This window comes from Trachymyrmex cornetzi, unplaced genomic scaffold, assembly GCF_001594075.2.
Source record: "Trachymyrmex cornetzi isolate Tcor2-1 unplaced genomic scaffold, Tcor1.1 scaffold607, whole genome shotgun sequence".
Taxonomy (NCBI): Eukaryota; Metazoa; Arthropoda; class Insecta; order Hymenoptera; family Formicidae; genus Trachymyrmex; species Trachymyrmex cornetzi.
This window is the reverse complement of record NW_017299923.1, coordinates 397,088-423,904: the sequence shown is the minus strand read 5'-3', so window position 1 is coordinate 423,904 and position 26,817 is coordinate 397,088. Positions and strand designations below refer to the sequence as shown.

General features: G+C 40.3%; 1 protein-coding gene across 10 annotated transcripts; it reads right to left on the bottom strand.

The window, feature by feature from the left end:
• Nucleotides 1-89: 89 nt before the first annotated feature.
• On the bottom strand, nt 90-25,791 carry trio (trio Rho guanine nucleotide exchange factor). 10 transcript variants are annotated; one of them, XM_018515952.1, is made up of 29 exons: nt 25,511-25,786; nt 23,756-24,046; nt 23,527-23,640; nt 22,519-22,843; nt 21,762-22,414; nt 21,473-21,580; nt 20,993-21,088; nt 17,422-17,600; nt 16,670-16,817; nt 16,379-16,570; nt 13,076-15,091; nt 12,806-12,997; nt 12,466-12,729; nt 12,016-12,372; nt 8,017-8,608; nt 7,698-7,773; nt 7,106-7,589; nt 6,890-6,985; nt 6,483-6,826; nt 6,227-6,386; nt 5,922-6,149; nt 5,615-5,803; nt 5,273-5,508; nt 3,081-3,345; nt 1,709-2,264; nt 1,092-1,635; nt 670-1,008; nt 438-580; nt 90-271 (listed from the first exon to the last, which is right to left on the bottom strand). In XM_018515952.1, exons 2-29 carry the CDS (start codon nt 24,014-24,016, stop codon nt 240-242), a joined length of 9,189 nt encoding a protein of 3,062 aa, XP_018371454.1. In that variant the 5' UTR covers nt 24,017-24,046; nt 25,511-25,786; the 3' UTR covers nt 90-239. The 10 variants fall into 10 exon arrangements, with proteins under 10 accessions (XP_018371454.1, XP_018371455.1, XP_018371451.1 ...); XM_018515953.1 differs by having other exon boundaries at nt 438-489; XM_018515949.1 differs by having other exon boundaries at nt 388-580; nt 25,511-25,785.
• Between the last annotated feature and the right edge of the window lie 1,026 nt (nt 25,792-26,817).

Here is a 26,817-nt window from a genome sequence, read left to right as displayed (position 1 = left end):
GAGAATTTCATGAAATAAGGGGAGGAAAGAAAAAAGTTTTAATCAATATATTGGAATTTAAAGGAGATATCAACAATTAAACATTTAAGTATATTTTGCTATTTACATATGTAAATTTGTCATGTATTTTATTAAGTAACATGCTTACGGCATATTGTTGATCTTAGGAATGAAAACTGTCATTATGGTCTTGACGCAGTTTAAAACAGTGTGCACGACGTTCTATAAATGCGGCCATTCTAGTGGACGGTATGGTAGCACCAGTTGATATCTAATTTTAAAAAATGAACAAATGTCTTACTAAATTTCAACCCAATGTCGAAGAATTAACACCATAAAATGATAAATTATTATTTTAGGGAACGATCAAGTATGATTTTATATTACTTTTAACCATGGCGAACCAAGGCAGGTTTCTGCGTTCATTCGATTCTCACCACGCAGGCATAACATTCTCCCGAGGAGTTCCTTTGCATCGCTGGATATAATCTTGAAATATTCGTCGGGAAAACAGAAATCGCATTTAAGAATGTTGGCGGTGGTTTCCTCGACGGAGTCGTCCAAAAAAGGCGACAATCCACTATGGTATTCAAAAGATGAGGCACGGATAGTGCAGTATAAAAAGAAATAATTCAAAATTCAAATAAATAAGCAATTTCAGAAGAATACCTTAGCAAAACATAAATAAAAACTCCGACGGCCCACATATCCGTGTAAGTACCGGTCGGTCTACCTAACACCGACTCTGGTGCTGCAAATTCCAAATCGGCAGGGGGCGGCACAATTTCGTCAATGGGAGCTCTGATCGCTTCCCCCAGATCTATTACCTTCACCTGGTCCGTCTCATGATCAATCAGAACGTTTTCTGGTTTTATATCCAGATGCGCCCGGCTGCGACAGTGTAACCAATGCAATGCGGATAACAGCTGATAAGTGTAACGTGTCACCATTGCCTCGGTGTATTCCGTTTTTTCACTCAAATGTACAAACAACGTTGGACCTCTGACCCTGCAGGGAGGAAAGCACTGTTTAATACTATGATGACACAAAGATGGCTGTATTATCGAGATATTGTTGTTGCGAATATTTACAGTTCCAAGACAATAGTGTCGATTCCAGATCGAGGCGCGTTCTCGAACAATGCGAATGCCCTGACAATGTTAGCGTGATGAGTGGAAGCCAGCACGTCGTATTCCGCGCGTGTCAGTAATCTCGATTGCTTGTGTCGTGGAATTTGCTTGAGTGCCACCTCTTGACCGGTGCCTTTATCCCTGGCACGACGAACTGTGCCGAATCTACCATTACCCAGCTCGTCCAGCTCCAAATACCTGCCAATAAACTGCTTGGCTTCCCATTCTGTGCCACCACCGACGTCTGGTCGCGACAGGGTCACTACAATCGATGGTGAGGTAGTCCTCCCATCGTCATCCACCACTCGGAAACTATATGAAGCATCCATTGACACATCCAGTAAAACGGGTGGCTCGTTAACTTGCTTCGATATCGCCACCCATTGTTGCGACGGTAAAATTCTGCATTCTATATTACACGACACACCATTGATCTCTTGCTTGTCCCAATCGATCTCCACCTTTGAGCATGCTAAAACACGTGCGGAGGTGCTGCTCTTTCCACCTGAAACAATCAGGATTTAACGATACATCTAAAATATTTGTTATATTATATCGGGATATTTCATCAGACATACCTACGATGTAGAGAGAAATTCCAGCGGAGGAAGAGTCCGTTTCACCTATTAGATGACAGTGATATATCCCGGAGTCTGAAGTTCGGCAACCATTGATTTGTAGGTATACAAAGCCCGCGCTTCGTTGGAACTGATATCGATCATTCTCTCTTATATATTGATTCTCGCCCTCCTTCCTCCAGGCGACAGTCGCATTATCCGCGTTGTGCGTCTCAATGGACAGTCTAACGACTTCACCGACGGTCGCGCGAATCATCGACGTCGGACTATTCAGGATAACTGGCTTTTTGTCCTCGGGGTACGTTATTGTTGTCATCGTTAACTCCCGGGAATCGGCGTCGTGGCATCTTGCGAGATCAATCTTCCGTGGTCGAAACGACCACGATCGGCTGATTGCCGAGTTCGGAATAAGACTCGCCGGGATCCACAACTCGTCTCTGGTATTCACAGGGGACACCACTAAGCCCGGACCGTCCAAGTGGGAGACAACAAGTTCGTCTCCGGCGTGTAACTTTCCCCAATCCGCAGCCAATCTTACACGTGCACCTGGAACGACCTAAGGAAGTTCCTTTGTTATAAGTCTTCTCGAACTTTCTTCATGTTGTTAAGCGTATCTTTCATGCAACTTGCGTCGCTACTTTGCCCCGTTTTGTATTCACTCTGAATGCGACAGAAGATTTGACCCAAGAAGAGCTTCCAGTATCGTAATGCAACGATGGTAGTGGTAATATAATAATAGTAGCGATCCCGGTAGAGAAGAAAATAACAGCATAGTAGTAGCATTGATTTTGATAGAATCAGTAGTATAGAGTAGCAGCGGTAGAATTGTTATAGATAGCAGTAACATTTGGTGACGGTGGTAAAGAAAAATTAGCAGTGTAGTATAATACATACTATAGCGCGCGCGTGCGTGTGTGTGCGCGCGCGCGTGCGTGCGCATGTGTGTATGGTGAGCAAGACGTTAGAAGAGAGTTACAGTGGAGTTTGCAGAATCAAAAGTCATTCGTTACAAGAAATTTTGAAATTTCTTTCCATCTTTCTAGCGATTATCTCCTCGTAGGTATGTACGTGTAACATTTGCTTTACGTCAGTGTGAGGTTTCATTACACAAGTTAAGAGAATATACGTAATAGCGTATGACGTTCGTGGATCGTTTGATAGTCGATAGAGTTCTTTAACGATACAAGTATATAACAATCGTTGCGCCAACAGAAGATAATGTAATAGATAGCGGTAGATAGCGACAGGCATCAAGAAGAAGAAGAAGAGCCCCTTTGCTGCAATCATCAAGAATTCCAATTGATACGAATGATAACATGTGTGTATTAATCAGTTAAAATTATTAAAAACATGTTAATCAGGATTGGCTCACCGGGATAGAATTGTTGCGAATCGGCGAGCGTGTGCGTAGAGTATTCTTAAATCCCTCCAGGAAGTTTAGCCTACTCTTTGTTGGGCTGGGGGTACGTGGTTGCACGCATTCCAATCCCCCAGTCTGCGAGCGTTGTAACGGTTGCTGATTCCTGTGGTCTCGGTTCGTCGATTCGGAGACTATCAGCGTCGGAGGAACCGATACGGTTGTTCGTATCACAAGTTCGGATGTGGTGGTGGTAGTGGTGGTGGTGATGGTGGCACGGCTGTATGCCAGCAAATCATAAATGAAATTCAAGACACAGTACTACGCGTTGAGACTCGTTCACTTCGATACGTTCGCAACTAACCGTTTACACGAATAAAAATTTAAAAAATGGTCATCTTTTAGAATATCTCAAATGATTGGAATCTCGAAGCGATCGATAAGAACGAGTCTCGATACATGAGCCAGGATATGCGGAGGATATATCGACGTTGCCAGCAATTTGGATCTTTTGGACGTGTCGAACAACAGATGAGTGTGTATTCAACGCATGGCGGTAAGGTGGATAGGTGGATGGGTGGTTGGTTGGTTGTAATCATGGTTGATACACTTGGACTTGTTTCTCGCAGTACTGTGTTCTTGATAAAATTATAAGAAAAGAAGCTAGTTAGTCGGATTAGGCGTGTAGACAATAGATGAGGATAAAGGATGCATATCACAATCACTCGATCTTAATCATCACAATTTACAATTTATTCTAGACAAAATTCTTACGATTCGCGGGTTTCAATTATAGCTTTGTTTCGGACTGTTCTTCAGCATCGCGCATTAATATATACACAGTATACTGTTACGCCACAATCTGTCCATAGACTCGTGCGCGCGCGCATGTGTGATTTTGTAAACGTTATTAAAATTATTATAAATATATATATATATATATATATTGCATATCTTTATATATTATTACGTTATTAATACATCGCACTCGTAGCACGTTTCTCTCACGTATATCGTCGTCATATCGTTATAAGTCGCATGTGTGTAGAGATGTAACGCACGTAAACAACAAAATACGCCCCCATTGTTGTGCATATACACGTACATAATATATGCATACAATACGTGCACGCATAATGCAAGCGCATTGGAACGGATTAATACACGTTTATAAGCTCCTGGGATCAGATAGTCGAGTCTAGAAGAGTAGTAAACGCTATAATTAAGGAAACAGGGTGAGTAGATTTTGATCCATGAAATGAAAAAAAAAAAGAGTATTAACTCTTGCATGAAAATCTAAAACACTAAAGTGTATGCTTCCATATATATCTGATCTGATAGAGAGCGATAGTTGCAAGTCTACAATCGTTTCAAGAAGTCATCGAATATGAAAAGATATATATTTGATTATGTATTTGTATGTTCCAAAACTATCGCATCGTTTTTTCAATGATGGATTTTTACAAAAATTTGGAAGCAATGTTACCTTAACGATAATTTTCAAAAAATATCCAGTCGCGCGCGTGTATAGATATATATTATTAGAAAGTTAATTTTGTCGCTGCTTTCACAGTCACCTTTTATTATACTAAAGAGAGATTGCTTCCAAATACGTCCAGCAGTCATTAAAAAATAATGCAGCACTTTTTTTTAGACACCCTGCATACTCTTCTGTATACCTAGTGTACTTTATTCCTTATTAAGCCGATAGAAGTTAGTTTTCAAGTGTAAGTAATTGTGTTGTGTGTAGATACTCCTTAAACTCCTGCGCGTAACTATAGTTAGTTTTTAATTAATTGTGCATCGTTATCGTTTCCTCTGTATTATGAAAGCAAGATATAAAGATAATCGAGAAAAGGAATGTGAGAAAAATGACTGGATACGTGCAAATATCTTATAGTATATATGGCATCAATATAACAATGTAGGCGCCAAGATATATTGAAATGGATGGAAAGTAGTTAGTTAACAAAGGTGTAAATGAAGGGCGCAGAGGAAAGCAAGCGATGGAGGGATGAAAGACGCAGAGGAGAGCAGGCGATGGTATCTTTAGGATACGATTAACGATTATCTAGCTCTTATACGGCAATTGCATTTTCTTTTTATATAAAATATACAAAAATATGTCGGAACGAATATTCACAGATCGGATATTAAAAGAGAGAGTCAATGTGTAATATAATATTCAATGTGTTAGAGACGCTTACAGTGGATCTTTGGTAAGTTCCTTCTGGTAGGCAATCGGTGATTGTATCGCCTTCAGGAAATCGCGCTGAGTTTGCAGGATGGCAGTGATGGTATCTACCCACTCCTGCCTGCGCGGTCCACTACTTTCTTCAGCTACGCTACAAGAGAATCCTAACCCAGGGTTTCGGGGATCCGTCGATCGGATGATAAACTTATCTGGATCGTCGTTCGAATCTTCCAGACTCATGTTATTTACCTACGTAAGTAAATATACGTATAAGGTACATCGATATTGAAACTTGTTTAGAAATAAGAATGGTCAAACGATAGAAATGAAAAGTAATTAATACGCGTCACCTTACCTGAATATGTGCTTTATATATGTAGACAGGATTGGTGAATTGCGTTTTCTTGCCGACAGTTTCGCTAAAGATGATATTTTGCTCAAAAAGAAAGACTTGCCATTCCCTTCCTCTCATTGTAACGTTTGATATTTCCGACACCAGAAGCGGGCCGTGTAACAAGAGTTTTCCCTGCGCCGTTATTTTACCCTAAAGAAAATTAAACATAATAAATTTTCAAGAATGTGTTTTTACCGCGTATATAATAATAAAAAAAAATAATAAAAATAAAAAAAACGAGAGCCGAGTGAAAAAGAGCAATACTCACGTCAAAACCTTGTAATCTCCCAACGTCCATCATATCGTTTGCAGCTTTAGGAATAACTCGCATGACATGAGCCGCCGCTCTGAGGCCTTCGATTTCCGATAGCCTTTGAGTTCGTTCAGTGAGGCGCAGTGCCTCCCGTAGAAGAAGTTGATATTTTGTAATCCTTTGTACAGGCTTGATCAGCAAGTCGCAGAGCTGCAAACGATGCCCAAGTTTTTGCCTAAGTTCCTGTAACATACACGTCCTTTTGATTAAATGTTTCCGTTTTGTGCGTAGCCGCTTATCGATTTAATTTAACTGATTACCTCGAAATAAGTATCTATATATTCGGACACAATGTATTCTGAAACGGGCTTGTTCTGACAATAAACCACGTACATGTGCAACTTTCGTTCGTAACGTTTAAAGAGAGGTCCGAGTTCTTCAGGACGTTCCAAACAACGTTCCAAAGCTTTGAGGAAAAAGCTGTAAAAAAAAGGCCATAGAAGAAATATCGATGTGAACGTTTCGATAGTCGGGCGATCATCGCTAAAGGAGGTTTCAACGGTTGATCCGACTCACTCTCTGTGCCACTCGTAGATAGCTTCTACGTTACCGAAAACCATCTTATCTTTCCCAGCGCGTAGATCTTCTGGTAATGGAATCTCGCACTCGGGATTTCGCATTAGTGCCATGTAACCTTCGACTATCTGCTTCAAGTCATTGACGTAATCTCTTTCGGTGTCCACCAGCTCGCGAATAACAAACTGCCGTTTTGCGATCGCGCTACTCTCTGGATCTGACTCGTCGGAAGTGATCGCGTTAATAGTCGCGTTACAATATTCCTCCTCGTTGCTTAACGTTAGGGATTTCCCATTAGGAGTTCGCATAAGACTATGCCTCTCCTGATTTTCTGTATGTTGCTCCTGTTAATGATACTTGGCATAGTACTTAGTGCAGTGCATATAACGTGAACGGACTCTACTTACCATTCTCTCCTTGACGATCTGCTCGATCTCCGAAAGATCGGCCGTTGTGGCGCCGCCGCCATCGAGAATCTTTGTACGTTCCGACAGACTAGCAGACTATATTAAATGAAGCAATTAGAGACAGGGAAGGGGGGAAGATGTATATCCAGGGAAGGGAAATGATATCGACGCGATCGAGTCTTAACTCTCCAAAGAGTAAGACGCGCGAATACTCACTCGTTTCCCGGGCAATTCACTCGGTATCGTAGATCCTGATGGACCATTTGCAGTCGCTACAAGTATTGGTTCGGTTATAGGCTTCATCGGAGGTGGAAGTTCTAGATCGTCGTCGGCATCTTCGCCACCGTTCTGCTCCTGCAAACTCGTCACCACCGTGTCGTCGCTCTCCGTAACATCCGCGTCCACGTCCACATCCACCTCAACCTCCTGCTGTTCCTCGCCTTCGCCCTCCTCTTCCTCCTCCTCTCCCTCGCCCTTACAGATTTCCTCGCCTTCCTGCACCTCAGCCTCTGCTTCGAACGCCGTCTTGCTAGGCCGTCGATTATGTTCGACGCCGCTCGGTAATTTAAAGCGTTTGTCCGAGCCGCTTTTCTTCAAAGACGGCCCAATCAAAGGAGGCGATGACGTCGGCGCGGCTGTATTGGTTTTCTCGACTTTACCTTGGCTAAGTTTGCGTAAAGAAGGTGGGAGCCACTTCCGTCTATAAACAGAAACGCCCGGCCATAGTACGTGATTATCGTTGCACGTATGACATTTCGAGATAAGCGCGAGGCATTTAGACGACAGAGTTTCTATATGAAATGCTCACCCGCTGAAAACTCGCCTCTTGTTGCCAGGTGAATTTGTACTAGTTACCGACCCGCTACCGTCGCTTCCAGAGTTTTCTGTTGATTAAAAATAAGAACGATTACTTTATGCATTCCTAAAATTGCGCTCCAACTTATCAGTCGCCGGTTATCGGAATAGATAAGAGGCGAGCGCGTGTGATTTGCGGTTTACCGACTTCCTGCAGTTCTCCAATCCGGTTTTCGTTTATACTTGTCACGCGTCGCGTGATAGTACACCGTATTATTGCCTACTAGTTGTTCCGTAAAGTCGAGTTACGTACTGGGAAGAAATTCACTTACCCGCATCCTCCATCGGCGACAGCACCGTGGATGACAGCGCGGTCAACGAGGACGTTTGCTGCGTCATCGACGGGATGCTGGCTACGCAGCAGGTCGGTGGCAACGTGTTGGTGGAAGTCGAAGACGTGACGGCAGTTTGCTGCTGCTGCTGCATCTGCTGCTGCGTTTGGACGATTGCTTGATTGATCTGCTGCTGATGGTACGGATGATGATGCGACTGCTGCTGCTGCTGCTGCTGCTGCTGCTGTTGTGGCTGATGATGATGATGATGATGATGATGCTGATACTGATGCGATTGTTGCTGTTGCGTGGACGCTTTTCTGGACGGCGAAGTTTTGCAGGAGGCGGTTGGCGGTTGTTTCAGGGCGCTGGTGGGCACTAGACCTTCCGCGGCCGGCTCAACCTGTCCAGGCGTGAGCGGCAGACGCACCAGGGTCCATTCGCCGGTGTTGGGCATGCCGCCGGTGCTGCTGGCGTTTGCGTTACCATTCTCCAGCACCTCGACCTGCTGCCCCTTTGTCACGCTGAGCTCCTTGGAGCCGGGCGCGGCCATATGATCAGCGACCACCCACGTCATTTCGACGACTCCGGTCTGAAATCCGAAATCACGCGCATCAAGGATCCTCAATTCCGCGATGGCGATACATTCATGCGCGCGCGTTGAATATCGGGGCTGAGAGAAAGGGAGAAAGGGAGAAAGGGAGGCAGGGAGAGGGCGATTATATAGAAATGGGATAATTAGCGAATATTAGTGTCTGTGTGCGCGCGTGCGTGAAAGCAATGGTGATAGCGGCCGCGACGGGGCGGGGGCGGACAAGGGTGCAGGATATAACCGAAAGCGCACAGGGAAGCAAAGCGAAGAGGAAGAGAAGAGTCTGCCCTCTTGTGCTTACGCAAGCGTAGACGGGTCGATACGATCGTCCTCTCCGTCGCGCGCGACCGAGGGCTCTCCCGTTCGCGAAAGACCGATTGTCTTTGAATTTGCGGATCGACGGAGCGAGATTCCAGAGATCCGATTACTCACGCTCGAGTGATTCTGATTGTCGGATCAGAGTCTCTCTCTCTCTCTCTCTCTCTCTCTCTCTCTCTCTCTCTCTCTCTCTGCGCGCCCTTCCGCGACGACACTTTTAAATCGCACGGGGATTCCGGCGTTTTGAAAATAGCTAATGTCACGACACCGCGATACTTTGACGTTGCTATAAATACCGCGCGTGTGCGTGTATTACATTGACGGAGCGTGCACGTTTACCGCATCTTCAACCAATAACATCGTTTATCTCTCTCTCTCTCTCTCTCTCTCTCTCTTCCCCCCCCCCCCTCCCTTCTTTCGTTGGGCATAATTATTTGCCTGACGTTTTCGTGACATTTCGCGATCCAAAATAGAATTTTTCACGTGCCAAATTTTCTTGTCGCGTAAACGACCGAGATGAAAAAGAGGAAAGAAAAATAGAAATATAGAACGAAAGAGTATGGGGAAAAAATTACGTTATCGCCACGATGATGCTCGTAAGACTCATATATCGCTCGTTGGACGGAATCTGCCCTTTCGCGAGTTTCCAGGCGATCTTCTGGATGGAACGTCGATCGATTCTTTCGTAATCCCGGAAAGAGGAGTACGCGGAATTTATTGAAATTCCATCGCAACGATCTCCCTCGAAGAAACGAGGGTGAGTGGCAAAAGAAAAAATGAAGAAAAACTAAGAAAAAGGAAAGATAAAAGCCGATCCGATAAAAAAAACTCGCGGACATTGCGACATTGCGGCGCCAAGTACCTGGGCCAGGGATGGTTGACGACGCAAAAGTCGAGCCTGGAAGGAGCTCGGTGTATCAATGGTGTGCTGCCTGGAGAGAGTCACGTGCGGCGGTGCCGCGGAGCCCTGGCGGAACCACGGCAGGGAAATCTTCCTGCGCGCCTTCTGAGCGATTGTCGCCGGTTTCCCGGCCGGTGACGTCATGATAAGGAAGACTTGACCTTACGATCGGCGCGGCATGCGGTTACGGTCTTCAGAGGCACGAATGCGATCGTGACGCGCAGGAGGGCAGAAACGATGTGATGAACAGCGCGTTGTCGTTCACGGAGCACATTCTCGAGCGCACGGCGATCCACGCTGCATCCGCCATCGTCCGTTTTTGTATTTTTTTCTCTCCCCCCCCCCCCCCTTCTTCCTTTCCTTCGGCCTCCGGCAAGAAGGTCAGGGCTTTACCGATTCGCTTAGCGTCTCGCAAATCTTGTAATCACCGGTAGATCCTTAAACGGATCCATCCGACCCGGGAGTCGCGCCCGTACTGATCTGACTGATCAGACTGATCTCGACCCGTCCCGTTCCGTCCCGACCCGACTCGACCCGAACCGACCGTGCGGAGTGGTGCGGAGTGACAAGATTATAACTAACCCAACCCCAACTTGCGCCCCACCCAACCCTGCGCGAGTATACTGGCTACCGTGGCCTTCCCAGTCATTCCCACTATTCCGCACTATTCCCAGTGTTGCGGTCATATCACCATCCTTATATTCCCTATCGCAGGGGGGACTGGGGAGGGCCAACTCTGATTCGGAAGCGACCTCGTTCTAAGAATGAGAGAGAGAGAGTGAGAGAGAGAGATCCAATTTTTATGAGCTCCGAAGAAAACGAAGAACAATATTTACAGTCTGCATTTTGAAGACAAACGTATAGGAAATACAAAGGGCGGATAAAAATGATCAGGAGACTGTAGCCTTCGCGCAAAATGTTCGCATGAATCTATGCTCTCTGTTATTCATTGATTATTGCAATTGATCTACATTAGCTTTAAACATTAGTCAACAACTGTTTTGGTAATACCTACATTTTTATGCTGCCCTGTTGACTTTCTTCTTTATACACTGCCGGAAATTGAAATCCCAACACCATGAAGGAGTTGTGCTAGATGAATGAAAGTTACACAGAATGTTTGTTTACATGAGTTATTATATTGATATCTATTACAAGTGGAATACCATTCCACAAGATGACATCTGACACCTCTATGATCGGATGCATGCACGTTTAAAGGCCTGCATTCAACATAGAGGTGACTACAGTGGGTATTAAGTCGGAATATACTTAATGTTTATATGGCGCTACACTCAGATTCTGCGAATTGTGACCTTGTAATAGATATCAATAAAATAACTCATGTGAACAAACATTCTGTGTAACTTTCATTCATCTAGCACAATTCCTTCATGGTGTTTGTTGGGATTTCAATTTCCGGCAGTGCATATCTAATATTCAAAAACGTCGTAACATGTTATTTTTGTGATATACAAAAGGACTGTCTTTTCGAAAATCTAAATATGGCAAATTCTTCGTGTAGATCTTGTATAAGTAAATGCAGTTTTGTTATGCGTGACATTACGAAATCACAAAGCAGATGTGTTTATAAAAATCTTAAAGAAACTTACAACTTATATTTTTCAGTTGTTTTATTTGAAAATCTGATTTGGGATTCTCATTTGTGTATATGTATGTTGTATATGTTTTAAAAGCAGATATTTTTATTATAAATGGCATAAAAAACGATTAAAAACCACCCTATTTTTGAGTAACAAAAAAAATTTTATTTATTGACTAGTGTAATTAAAGATTTTATACTTTGCACGTTTTTGAGGCACAGTCAAAACTATCTTTATATACGAGTATTAATGAACGACAGTAAAAACGCCATCATCAAAAAGCGATGAGTTCGACTGAAACAAATATGACTCGAGATTGGAGCTATGCAGTAATCACTATTTTGGACATTTAAAATATTTTCTAGCTTTATCTGTTGTAACTCGCGAGGCGATTTAATATTTTCTAAACAAAAATAATGCATCGTTATACACCCACATGATATATTCTAAAAATTTATACAATATATTATAGAAAAAACGCTGGGGTGATAAAAGTCCTGTTGAATTGTCACGAGTCGCGTAAAAAATTAAAAATTACGATTTTTATAAAAAAAAAATATATATAGTAAAAAATGATGCTTTACCTTGTCAGAATCTGTAGTGTTAGTCGAACCGAAGGAAGCCAAGGAATTTCTGTCAAGATTCTCCACACTCTCGTCCAAGGATGCACACTCCTCTAGATCTCTGCTGGAGCGTTGACTAGAGCTCTTTTTAGCGGGGCTCTTGGGCATATTCTTGCCTAAGAAGGTCTCCTGTATCACCTCGCGTAACCGCATCACCCACAGCTGTTTCGCGTCCATCGAGTTGGCACGCAATACCACGCGTGTGTCGCTGGTCGGTGCTCGTCCTGTCCATACCGCGAATTTACATTCGTCGCCTTCGATATGTTCGGTCACGCCCAATTCGGAGGTCAACAGGCGATTTTTATAAACGTACTTCACCTAGACGGACCATTTTCATACTGTGATATTATGTATGCACGTGTGTAAAAGAATTTTTTTTTACTCGACGAAAAAGAAAAAGAAAAAACCAACCTTTCCTGCAGAATCTTTCACTTCCTTTGTAAAGAGAAGATACAATTCGAAAAGAAATATATGACGATCTCTTCCTTTCCTAATCAATTGTTTTGGGTCCCATACTGTGAACGAATCTTGCAATACAACGTCACCGAGCGCATCTATACTAACGTCGCAACCTTCCAGTAGACTTAAGTGTAAGGCATCGTTAGCTTTTTTAGGCACATTTAACATCACTTCTAATCCCTCTTTTATTTCGCCCTGTCCTTCCTGGCAACAAGCCTGAAGAAAAAAAAAACAAAAGAATAAAGTACATTACAAGTTTGAGATGTATAATACACAACACAGATGCGAATACCTGCAAGTCCTTGAGTAACAGCTGATACTTGGTAATTCTCTGTACAGGTTTGATTAGATATGCAGCGATAGGATGTTCCACTCTATGCTTTCTCTGCAATTCCTCAAACCACGTTCCGCTGTGCGTTATTAATAGTTGATTGCTCTCGGGTTTATTTTTACAGTAAGTAACATACATGTCAAATTTAGGTGCCTGGAATACGAGAGAATATATGTATATATGTATGTTGTCCTAATAATTAAATATCAAAATGTGATAAAATAAACTCACCCACACTACAAAACAATGTCCTACATCCTCTGGCATGGTTTCGTACTTTTCTAGCTCGCGTAAAAAGACATTGCTGTGAAACTGATGTATCTCCTCTATATTGCTAAAAATGATCGATTCCCGATTTTGTAAACCCATCGGAATGTTTCCCTTTCCGCATCGCGTCTCATCCAAGAAGCAACGGATACAAGTTTCCAAATCTTTCACGTACGTACGTTCAGTTTGCAACAGTTCAGCCATAATAAATTCTTTCCTTCGTGCAGATCTTCTCTTCTCCTCGTTCAATTCTTTCAGATCTTTACCCTTGATCTTCTCTTCCAGCAATGGATCCGAATTCCGATCGATCGAGAGATCTCTATGCACCTCGTCAGACTGAATACCTAGATCGCCTTCGATTTGTGTCTTGTAGCAATCCATTCGCGTACTAAAGTCTTTGTATCGTTCATCAACTTCGGCAACAGCTTGTTTGATCGCCGCGGCATGAGCATGACCCCTCTCGACTAAATTGTCAGCGAGTTGAATCAACAATTTTACTCTCTCTCTCGTTTCCTTCGCTGCACCTTTAAACTCGATATGCTCTTGCAACAGTTGTTCGTTTTCGATGCGATTCTTACCGACGTTGGTATGCGTCGCTAAATACAATTCCCCGGTTTCTTTAATCCACTCGAGAGCCTGTTTTGCGCTACGTTCAAACAGAACATACTGGTGACATTGATCTAAGCGTTTCTTCCGTTGCGTCCAATATTCGAGCACTTTGTTTTCCTTACTAACTAACTCCTCCAAAATATTTTTCACTTTGTTTGCGGAACCGGCGCTATTAGCGTGATAGCTATAAAATTGTAAACTACGATTGATATATTTTAAGAAAGTTTCCCCGGTTCGCCGTACCAGCGTGCACGCTTTTAGGAAGGCTTCCTTTTGCTCCTGGTGCCTCGTGATATTCGCCGGTATTCCCGCGGCTTTTTCTCCGTCGGCACACCAATCGTCATCCACGTTATATTGTAGTTCTAAACTGTCGAGAACCGAACGTACCGAGTCTACTGTTTTATAAAAGTTTAAACTGGCAGTAATTAATTTATGTCGTTCTTCCGCACAGGTCACTAGTTGCTGCCATCGTTTGGTAACATCCTCCGCGACCTCCCTGATACTTTTAGGATCGTAATGATTCCCGCTTATCAACGAATCCGCTTTATGCTTCACTTGCACGGCAGACGCATGAGTATTCGTTATCGCAAGTTGAAAATGATAATGTTCTTTTCCTAATTGATCGGCATCTTCGAAATCGTCTGGTATCCTCAGCGAAGCCAGTAATATCGACTCGCCGTTTCGTATCCACTTGATCACATGAGAAGCGTCCGTCTGTAGTTGCAGTAATTGAGAGGCTTGCTCTAGCCGTACTCTTCGCATTTCCGCGAGGTCCTCTGCATCCAATTCTCTCTCGTTCAAAAACTCGAGGAGCACCTGCACCCGCGCCGCCGCACTATGCTGACCGTCTGCCATAATACACAACCCTGCTTCCTCTAAAACCTGCGCCAATTCTTGCCCACGGTGCAGAATTTGGAAAGCGGTATTTTGCATATGGGCGACTCCATCGTTGTGTACGCGTAGCAACTGTTCTGGAGAACCTTCTCGCGGTGGCCCTTGCAGCTCCTGCGCCCACATCTCCAGCTGGCCGCTAGTCTCTAGTGCGTCACGCTCGAATACGCGTAATCGTAGGCACAGTTCCAGTCTCAGCTTTTTCGTCGCCCACAAGTCTTCTAATTCTTGTCTCAAACTTGCCAATCTATCCAAAGCTGACTCTACCGCTGATATCGAGCCGGTTGTGTCGGGCGCGTCGGTTGCCTCGCGTAGTTCTTGCAATAGAGCTTCGCCCTGGGCTATTGTCGAAGCACATGCCTCAAGACAGGACGATCTATGCTGCGCGCATTGTTCCAACAATCTTTCCGCTGTCTCTAAATTTTCCGCAACCTCGTCCTGTTGCAATTCCTGACGTAACTCATCTACCCAACCAGTCAGCTGTAAAACAAAACCAAATTCAAGATGGCAAGCATGCATATACGATTAGTACATATATATCTGCACATTTTAGATTACTACTTGTACTTGTAAATAATTTTATGAGAAGAGCATCAGGATGTGTTATTTCCGATTTGGTCAAATTATACGCACACACACACTTATAATAAGTTTAGCTCTTCTTAGCAACTAATTCGTGTTAAAATTATAAAATGTGCTTCTCCAATATTCGTGAAAAAAACGCATTTAAAGATTTACATGTTATGTATGAGAGAAGCTGTAATGGTGCGGTGTAATGAGTAAAGTGTAGCAGTACAATGCTGCGTATTTTAGGTTCCAATTTTATACATCCCCCCCCCCCCCCCATCTGCATTGCAACGTATTATTGTGTCCTGTGTTTTTGAAAAATATTATCTCGGCCGGGACTTGAACCTGGATCTCTTGTATTCCGTATGAGCGTTCTAAGCCATTAGACCACCGAGGCAAAATGTGGTCTAATGACTTAGGACGCTCGTACGAAATATAAGAGATTCGGGTTCAAGTCCCAGACAAGGTAATATTTTTCGCAATAAATTTATTAACAGTTTCAACATATTAACATCTTTACAATATGATGCTTGATGATAGCATTAAATTGCTTGTCAATTTAATTCGCGATTATTACAGTAATTTTAATTGCGTTTATAGTCCGGAAAAACAATTCGGCGCGCAGTTTGAAAAGACTACAAAATGGTATATATGCAAGTACATATATAGTGTATATTAGTAATTCAAGATTGAATTATTTAAAGCAATGAAGATCCAGCTTCGACCGTAATAGGCATTTTTAATTTCTAGTAAAAAATATTACATTTATTATTATCATAATTACTATCATTGTATTTACTTTTACAATTATTTTCAAGTTTTAATCGTAATCGAAATGTCATTGTAACCTGTACTGTTTGACAACATAACTCAAACCGCTAAACAGCAAATGCAGCCCTTAAATATTTTTATAAACGCCTACGTATTTGTTTTAAACATTTGGCATTTTTTCTAGCAAACTGAAAATACACTATCCATCATAAACAGCATTAGTGAATTTTCTGTTTATTATAATGTCAACTAGAGACCCTTGAGGGTCTCTAATGTCAACTATATACATATAAAGGTTACAGTAACGACGTTGTAATTTATATTGCCTTAATATATGTACATAGATGTGTATGTAATTCAGCAAAAACGGAGACAACAACACATCCTGGTATTTCCCTTGTTAGATATGATCAATCCGTATAAAAATACCTCCTTTTCATGAGTATAAAATACTACTGCCAGATCTAATCTGCGACGCCGTTGCTCGACCCTTGCTGCGAAGCTACTAACGTGGGCCTCCAATTCTTGTGCCACTGCATATATTTCATCAGGTGCACATTCCCCCGTGTGAGCAAGTTCTTCGGCAGCGGTTAAAAGCTTAGTCGCATTTGTGTAAGTATTCTGCAAATGAAAAAAATGTTAAGTATGTTCATGGAAACCTAAGAATTATATGTAAAATCATAAATTATATATTATGAAGTACATATACTAAACAATCACCTGAGCAACATTTTCGAAATGTTCGTGGCTTTTTTGATAGACGCGTGCTTTCTGCAGATTACGACCTACGCCTGTATTTTTTCTAATAAAGACTTCGCCATGATTAGTCAGCCAGTCAAGAACTTGTTTTACATCTTCTTGAAATAATCTGAAAATCACAATTGTATGTGTTACCATCGATGTAACGATAAATAAACTTATTTTATTAATTGAGTGTTTAAATAAGTTTCCGCCGTTTTCTCTAAAAGACATCGAGTACTACATGCATATAATTTTAATAGCAACTGTTGTATTTGAGAGTACTATACACAAGCTTTCACATATTTAGTATATGACATTTGATGGATGAGTAAACAACATTTTTGTGATTGCATTGAAAACGTCGACTTTTGTACCAATAAAACAGCATTTGCGGGAAATTTTATTGCATTGTTTATTGTTAAGAAAAGTACAGCTGAAAGTTATTGTTTGCTTGTGGAAGTGTATGGGGAGGTCTATGCTCCATCCGAAAGAGTGGCTTCAACACTTTATAAATGATGATTTCGATAAAAGATAAAGCACGTGAAAGTGACACCGAAAAATTGAAAGATGAACAACTGAAAACATTACTTGATGAAGATCCATGTCAAACGCTGAAAGAATTGTTAGAGGCATTAAATGTTGATTAATCAACTGTTGGCAAACGTTTAAAAGTAAAATTTCATAAAAAAAAAAACGGCGGAAACTTATTCAAACACCCAATATTTTCATACTTTAATGCAAGTCGTTGATGCAACTTGACTTTGCGAGCATGCCAGCGCGCTTCTAATGCTCTGTGATGACCCAGAATCTGATGAATGACAGCTAATACGTGAGATGCACCTTCACTGTAATCAGCCGCTGGATTACCACTCGTGCCGGTATGACTGTCAATACTGTGTCCATCTTGAGTCTAAATCAGATATCAAAAATATCAACTATAATACAATCGCTCTCGAAGATTAATTATATGTATATTAATTAAATGAACAATGCTACATGCATCCCGATCAGTATCATTAGATATTATTCTAATGAGATTAGATACTATTCAATGCTTTTACATAGTTTAAGTTATATATATTATTACAGCATAAGAGAGAGGAGAGAGAGAGAGAGCAAGCATATTTCTCTATATTAATCTTTCTTAAGGTAATAGTATTTGCAAAACGATTTTACGAAACAATTCCTTCTTCTTATCTCATGCAAAGAGCAATTTGAATAGAAGAATGATGAAAGCACTTGTTATCTCGCTCAATAATAAGCAAATAATATATTTTTTTCGAAAACAATATATATACATATATATATATATATGTTTCCGAAAAAAAATATATATATATTCGAAATTCGAGAATAATACTATAACGTGAAACTTTGTGAAAAATTAAATAATAAAACGATCACAAAATAATAAAAGCGTGAGCTATTTTTTAAGTAGGTTTTTAAATATAAACGTTTAAAGTTTGACTAATCATAAACGTTGGTTAAAGTCATCTGTCTGTGTGATAGTATGCGTACAGCGGTAATGTTTTGTTTAGTATTTAATACTATTGCACGCACGTCACATGGACAGATGATTTTTTAATTAACGCATATGGTTAATGAAACTTTAAACGTTTATACTTAAAAAACTATTTCACGGAAAAAAATAGTTTACTTTTATTACTTAATTTTTCACAAAGTTTCACGCTGCAATAATATTACCCTCGAATTTCGGGATACCCTGTATATGTATAATATATGTATATAGGGTGATTCGTATAAAGTAACCGATGAAAAGGTAGTTTGTACCAATGTGTTCAATACACAGAGAAAACAATTATTATATAGGTGGAAACGTTGGAGACATTTCAACTACATTTTTTTAAATGAAATTATATAAATTTTTTTACACAATACAATTCCTCTAATTCTAATTATTTTGCATAAAATATTAAGGTAGAGATATCAAAAAATTAATAGTTTACGAGATATATTATACTTTATTCTGGCATATTTACATAAAATATTGAATAACTCGTAAACTATTAATTTTTTAATATAATCGTATCTTAATTTAATACTTTCATGAACAGAATAATGAAATGAATCAATTCGTGTAAAGAAAGCATATAGTTGCTATAAAAAAATGTGTGAGCAAAATGAATAATTTTTTAAATAAATAACTATATGTTTTTTTTACACCAATTGATTCATCTTATTATCCTGTACTTGTAATAGTTTACAAGTTATTTAACATTTCATGTCAATCTGTACCAGATTAAAGTATAACATATCACGTAAACTATTGATTTTTTAAATGTATTTTTTCTACCTTAATACTTTTATATGCAGAATAATTAGAGGAATCATATTATGCAAAAAAATTCATATAATTCCATTTAAAAAATGAACTTGACCTTGAAATGTCACTATATGAGGTCTCTCTTTGTACTGAACACATTGGTATAAACTTTTTCATATACATATATCTGCTAATAATTAAAACGGTCACTTTACAAGAATCATCCTGTATACAGTGTTAACGTAACCACCCTCATGCCTGGTTTATGTTTCGGTCTTAATCCTAAAATCTTAAAATTCAGTCAATGGAATACAGGTTTCAGTTAGGATCAATTAAGACTGGTAGCATTATTGACTGAATTTTAAGATTTTAGAGTTAAGACCGAAGCATAAGCCAAGCATTAATCTTTATAGGATAAGGTCAATTTAAAAATATGTTCAGGTACAGATTGTATGGTTGGAAGGAGGACAAATAATGATAAAATATAAAATTAATTTTGCAAAAAAATCATTTTTGAAAATTGTATGATCATTCCCATTTTTAAAATTGGAATTGTAAATTTTTTGGAATTTTTTCGATTTATAGACAAAAACGTTAATTTTAATGAAATAAATTTAATAGTATAAAAAAAAACAATGTTTTAGTTTTAATTTTCTATCTGTGTACAGGAGTGCACTACATCTCTGTGTGTGATTGAGGGACATGTCGCTGAGGAGTGCGATGCTTCCCCGCATTGTCCCCTATCTGCAACGGGAGGGAAGGCGCCCGGGTAAACCACTGTGCGGCATTAGCAAGTTGCCATCCCCTCCTTGTCAGTCTCCAACTGGATCGGAAGAAAGAAGTGGAGTCACCGAAGAGGAGGCGGTCTCCCCCATAGATTGTACCCTGATGGGCCCACCCGGAGTAAGGAAGAAGAAGCGGTCGGGATCCCAGCCTGGCCCCGCCTCTTCAAAATCGCAAGGGAGCAAGGGAGTGGCGATGAGCCCCTGGGACGCAATCTAGCGCAGGCGGGGAGACTCTGCACCGCCCTCCTAACAGATAAGGTCCCGCCAGGAAGGAGACGAAATGTAGTCAAATCCCTCTAACTCCTAGTGGAACTCCCGGGCCCTCCAATTTCGCCCTCTCAAAACACCGCGAGGAGACGAAGCTGGTGTCCCCTCTCTTCGCTTAAAGAGTGGTGCAGTTCAATTTGGGTTGTGGGGGTCTATTATCAAACTTTCCAGGGTACGGGTCAGCCGTGATCCGAAGTGTTCCAGGAAATTATGCTGCACGCGGTTCCCAGGGATATCTCACATGGCTTGATGGACATCCGGATTTTAATGGGTGCGAGCTCCACATACCCCGCGGCATTTTCCTCCCTATCCCCATTACCCTCCAAAAAAAGGTGCAACACAATAAAAACGTAAATAAAAAGTTGCCGAATCGTCGTTCGTTATCCGTTAAAAAGTTATTAACAAAAAAAGTTTAAAAAATAACATCTTATTTTTACTATATATACAATATTAACCTTCTTTCTGTGTAGAAATATTTTAATATTAACGTATCACGATAATATTCCTAAGAAAAACTTGGAAATTTTCCGTTGGGCAACTTTTTATTTAGGTACGTTTTTGTTAGCCTGGTGTGTTTGCACTCATGTACACAGACAGAAGGTCAAGCAAGTAAATAAAAAATTGTATCTCTTTTAAAAATGTGAAGTTCTTCTCAAATATGATACCATAAAAAAATTTTAGGATCGCAATGGAATCCACTTGTGAGATTCCATCGCAGTCCCAAAATTTCCTTTATGGTATTTTCTACATATAAAAAGAGAAATTGTACCTTCTTTTAGAAATCTAAAACAATTTTTGACCTGCAAAGGGGGGCATAAGAGGTGGCGGTCACATTACATAAAACATCCTATATACAAATTAAGCTTTATGTTCTTAAAAAATTAAATATACAAAAACACAATCACGAGGAAGGTTTTAACAAAAAGGAAAAACAATGATTTTTCCTTTAAACACGAATTAACGTACATGTTTTCTGGCGACATAGTCAATTCCTTGCGGTTGATTACAGACTTGCACAAGATGATCCAATTGGTAAAGAAGCTTCTTACTGGTACTATGCACCTAAATAAGAATTTTATCCAATCCCACTTAAGAAACATTTGTATGTATATATATATATATATGTACAATGTTCATTTCGGATATGACACTACACATATGACAGGATAAATAAATGTTTAATATAAATTAATTTTTAATCGAGGCGCGTTGCGAAAAACAATAGGATAACAACACCGTAGTAACGAATACCGGTAATAAACGAATAAACATGCGCCTATATACAAAAATCTGTTTGAGAATACTGAGACGCCTGGGTTATAAGAAGATTACTTTAAATGTTAATTATTGCAGAAAATTTGCGGATAGATATTTCCAACAGCACCCAAATACCAAGCGAGCAATGGATTCCATCGCCAAAAGCTTTAAAAATTAAATTTCTCGTACATAATCGACGCGAAATGTATCCGACCCTGAAGAATGGGCGCTCACATTATGACATACTTGCAGCATTGAACCCAGGCCGCTCAATAATGCTTGATATGCATTGTAAACCTGTCAGATAAATGTCAGATAAATTTACAATGTAAACGAAAAGAAATATCTGAAAGTTGGAATAATGTACAATAACGTAAAAATAATCTTGTCCATTATCAAGATAATTACGTTATGCTTTAAATCCGAGTCATATTGAATAATGGTAAAACGTATGTAAGAATAGGAGAAAAAGTTTTACCTCTGTATATGCCTGACACATTGCTTCATAAAGAGTTTGGTGTTGGCGAATGTGAGATTCAAGCACTGGAATTTCACTGGGTAGATTACTCATCTCGCACGCTTGACTCCAGCCAGCTACGTTATCGACATACTGTTCCGCTTTATGATGAAACACTACACTTAAACTAAGTACCGCGGTACGTTCATCGAGACCTGCGGCAAATTCCTTCCAAGCTTGATCCAGACGTCCCGCCACCGCTCGTACATGCCCAGCCGCATAATGTTGTGTCTCCAGCAATTTGCCAGCCATTGTGAGAATTTTATTGATATTTACGTAAACATTCATCGAGCTCATTGTAAAATGTTTATGTTCCTCCTGCAAATTTTTGGCCAACTGATACGAGCGGCCAATCTCCACGTAACTGGCGAGAAACGCTTCTCGGTTGTGACAAATCCAATCAAACATTTTCTCGCAATCTTGCTCAAATAATCGGAGCTGAAAACATTGATCTAATTTCATCTTCTTGATGTGCCATAATTGTAAGAGATGCTGTTGCGCTGCGTGCACAGAATCCAAATGCTGAATAACCAAGGTAGCCAGTGCTCGTCCATCAGAATCTGTGCAACTCGCCGCGCCACAGTCAATACTTCCTCCTTCTCCACTGGTTGCATCTGAAAACACATACATATATGTATTTACATGCATGTCATTGAAAACACACTTTGTGCGTTTGTTATTATTGTTTCAAAAAGACAAAAAAGTAACAAATGCTAACCATTGTTAAATCGCTGAAGCAAACGTTGTCCAACAACTTGGATATCTTCCACTGGGACTTTGATGATTTTTTTTTTCATCTCATTATGTAGATCAATTCCGTGCTTAGCTCCCGCAACATCGTCAGCAAAATCATTTCGACTGAGATCCTCTTGCAAGTCATCTAATCGATCGAGAAGATCTGCTGCCTGCCATGTAAAATCTTCCACAACTAATCTAGTATCGATCCACTGGGCATGATCGTATTGCAAGGATCCATCTAAATCTGCAGTGAGCTGAGAAGGATCTATAACTTTTACAAGAGCCTCTAAGCTGATTGTATTAATCTGAAATTAATGTAATTTAGATTGATAACATTATAAATATTTATAAATCAAGATAGCATGGGTAGCGCTTATTTAAAGAGTTAAGTTGAAAAGTTAAATAACTTTAATTTAACTTTCTTGAAGTCAGCCATTCTATCGGCAAAAATAAAGATGTTGCGAAACGTTGCGCGCCTACCAACAAGTAGATCTACATTATATGGGGCTTGATACTCGAACTCGTACAAATTTATTTGTACACGAAACTGACTCGTTTTCGATAATTTTCGAAAAAAAAAAAAAAATCCAATTTAATAAGAAATTTTAAAACAGCTTTATTACTTAAATTTAATAGGTATATGTAAACAAAACATGTATCTAGAGTATCTTTCTAAACAAACCGAGAATTAAACTGTATTTCTTATTTTCAGTAGTAATTAGTTAAACGACTGAGATCCTGAAATCATGAAATGTGAAATAAATTTAACTTTTTAATTACTTTTTTTCTTAACTTAACATTTAATTCAATTAACTTTATTATGGATTAACCTGTATCTTAATTAAGTTAAATTTTTGAAGCTGTTAACTTTAACTTAACTTGGTTAAAAAGAAAAGTCAACCTTATCCAATTTGTATATAAATACAAATATAATAGTTGAAATGTAATTAGAGTTACGACGCATACATAATAATTCAAATTTAATTACCTCAAAATTATACTTTTTCTGTTTACCCAATGAAGTTCTCTGTTTTTGCCAAAAGTTTTCTGGTTTAATAAGAAAAGCTACATGAACTGTACGATGAAAATGCTCGTGTAGCACCTAAAGATATTTGTAGATTACTTTTACACTTGATATTTGCATGTAATTTTACAAAATCGTTACAACATGGGAGGCAAATGACATTTTTAAATGCAAACATTAAAAAAAAGGTAACCTTCAGAATTGGTTTGACAGAGTCCCACGTTGTACCACGCATATCTACAATCACGGTAAATCGCAGGCCCCTGGCTTCATCGCTCGGGATGGCAAACAAATATTGTAGAAGACGTCTGTAATCCTCGGGTTTTGCACGTTCGCGTCTCGGTGTACTTGGAAACAGAAGCACAGGTCCCCCTCTACGATCCCTTCCACCTGGTAGTATTGCCAAACGTTCTTGCAGCAATGGCAATACTTCCGCTGCTCGTGTTCCATCCATTATCTTCTCGTTTTATTAAATAGTCATGATCTGCTTCCATTAATATAGAAAATAGACGTTTATGTAACAGCCTTTTGTGTTATCATTTTTATAACTGTAGTATAATAATTGCAAAATAAAAAATATCATATGTATCAATCAATATACGATTACAATGTAAGAGTCTGTTTTCAAATAAAAATTATATTTATATTCAATAAAAATAACTATATAATTATGAGAGATCTGGCTCAGATTCAAATGTTGAAGCTACTTAAATAAATTCGTCTGCATTTAGCTTCTTAAGAAAAGCTACAATGTATAAAAAAGAGACAATTCTATTTTATATAAAAACATTTAATGCAATAGTCAAATTCAAGGTCATTATATGCATACACACACGTATACATATATGTACGAAGTATGCGTATGTATAAACGTGTGAGCGCACGCGCACATACACCCAGTGCACACACAAGTCTATCTAATCTGTTCGCGTTGCTTGCACTTTTGGCACTCGACATCTTCGCTTTCTCTCTTTTCAAGGCAAAATATGTATCTATCTCATTTTAAGTGCAAAAATACTTGAGAATTTCATGCAACGCGAACAGGGCCATAGAAATATATATAGTATATATATATATATATATTTATATAATGTGTGTGTGTGTGTGTGTGCGTGCACCCATAATACGCAAATGCATATTAATATAATGTTCCAATTAGGACGTCGGCGCGTCCCATTCCTGTCACTTACTACTGCTCCCTAATCGGGAAGCTCGCCGACTCGCCATGCACGAGAGTGGAATACGAGATACGAGAACTATTTCTGCGGTGTGGGAGTGCGCACACGATGTGATATCGGAATAGCATGCAACCGCGTATCTATCCCTCACGAATTAAAAAAATGTCTGTTTTTCGCCGTCTTGTCACTCCGCTCCGCTACCTCCCCCACCCTATCAGAATACTATTGCAGCCTTTGGATGCTTCTCTCTCTCTCTCTCTCTCAACTCACGAACCACTACCCACAATTAAATGTTACCACCACACGTGGGAGACTAACGGTACGAAGGCGACCGCGACAAGTCCAATAAACTACGATAAACCGCGTGGCGCACGTGAGGTATTATTTTATTTCTGTTTACCGTATCTGTCAAACAAATATAAAATAATACCACGCGTATCATGCGCTTTAAGGAACGCAGCCACAACAACGTCACGGGGAGGAGAGGTGCAGGACATTCACTCTTATCAATCGTCTCATCTCTCTAGCTAGATATAGCGGCATGTCAGATATTCGACAATTCTACAATGAGACGGTAGTCGGTAATCTCTCGGAAATCTTAAGCGGTCTTAACCTTAGTCGTACAAGTTGGTTATTGGCTAATTTCACCAAATAAGGACTTCCGCCGACTAAACCCCGATAAAAGTATAGCTAAAAGACTCGAACGAGTTGCCTAGACTGCATTTCTCGCTGGCTACCGCTTTTCCGAAAACTCGTAAAAAGCGACTCACCTGTAGAAAGCTCGTTCGCGAGGACCCCAACGTCTTTGTTTTCTGCCTGTTGTGTGTTAGCGGGTCCGAGTTGGTGCGTCGGGCCAGCCGTTCATATTGTCGTTTCATCGGTGTCCACAATTATCACGAGAGTGGAGTCTCGAAATCATCACTTTACCACTGCCCTCGCCATGTTCGAATAAACGAACTTCTAACACAGCTTTGTGAGTTTCACTCCACTTCACTCTTCATTCACCAAACCACACACAGTATCCCACCAGAGGGGATCCTCTCTGATCCCACACAGCCGTCACAGCCAAACCAAACTTTACCAAACCAGTCCGTGCCAATCGGACAGACTGAAACTGTTCAAGCGATTCAAGGCAACGGTACCAACAGATACATCATACAATGCTGCATTCCATCCTTGTTTTACGTCTAATAAGTCCGGATAGGGTCTACAATAGGGGTTTTAAACCTTAAGCCATCAGAAATGGGCGAATCATAGTCGATTATTCTTCTCGGATTCGACTGGTAATTGGTCAATTTCTTATGGCTTAAGGCTTAAAATACCTATTGCAGGGGTAAACAACGAAGATAGAATGACAGATGTAGCGCTAATAGCGTCTCCCCGAACGCATCTAATGTCTTATTATGCTGGATTCACCCTGCATCCGATTTGCGTCCTACGATGCTCTGCAACCAATCAGAAAACAGGATTCCGATGATACGAAGCAAAATCCATCGATTATTTTTCTCATATTCGATTGCGATTGGTTAATTATTTACGACTTAAGACTCTACGACCGCTACGACTTCTATCGTAGACCCCGCATAACGTCTCTTAAGCCCAATGTCCACGATGCTAGAAATCGGTCCGAGTTAACGAATCGAGAAATGTGTAGCCAATCAACTTGCCGGTTTTCCGTAAAAACTGTAAGCTGATTGATTAGACATTTCTCGATCCGAGGACTCGGATCGAGTTCTAGCATCGTGGACATTGGGCTTTAAGCCAGCGGCACACGATGCTTTTTTTCCTGCTGGATTGCTAGCTGGATTTGCGTGCTTGTTGCCGTGTTGGCAACAGTGCTGGTTGTGCTATTGGCTGTGTTGCTAGTTTGGCTTCAGACGATGCAAGTTTTAGTACTGGCTGAGCAACTGGAATTTATTACAAGTACATAAAAATTCCTAACCTGAGCCCTGAGGAGTCATGCACTTTACCGATAAATATTTTGGTTTGCGGGGAAGAGCAACACTTTTTCTGCCAGATTCTTTCGTTTTATGAAAAATCGTCGATTGAGACGATTACACATGTTTACACGCTTCCC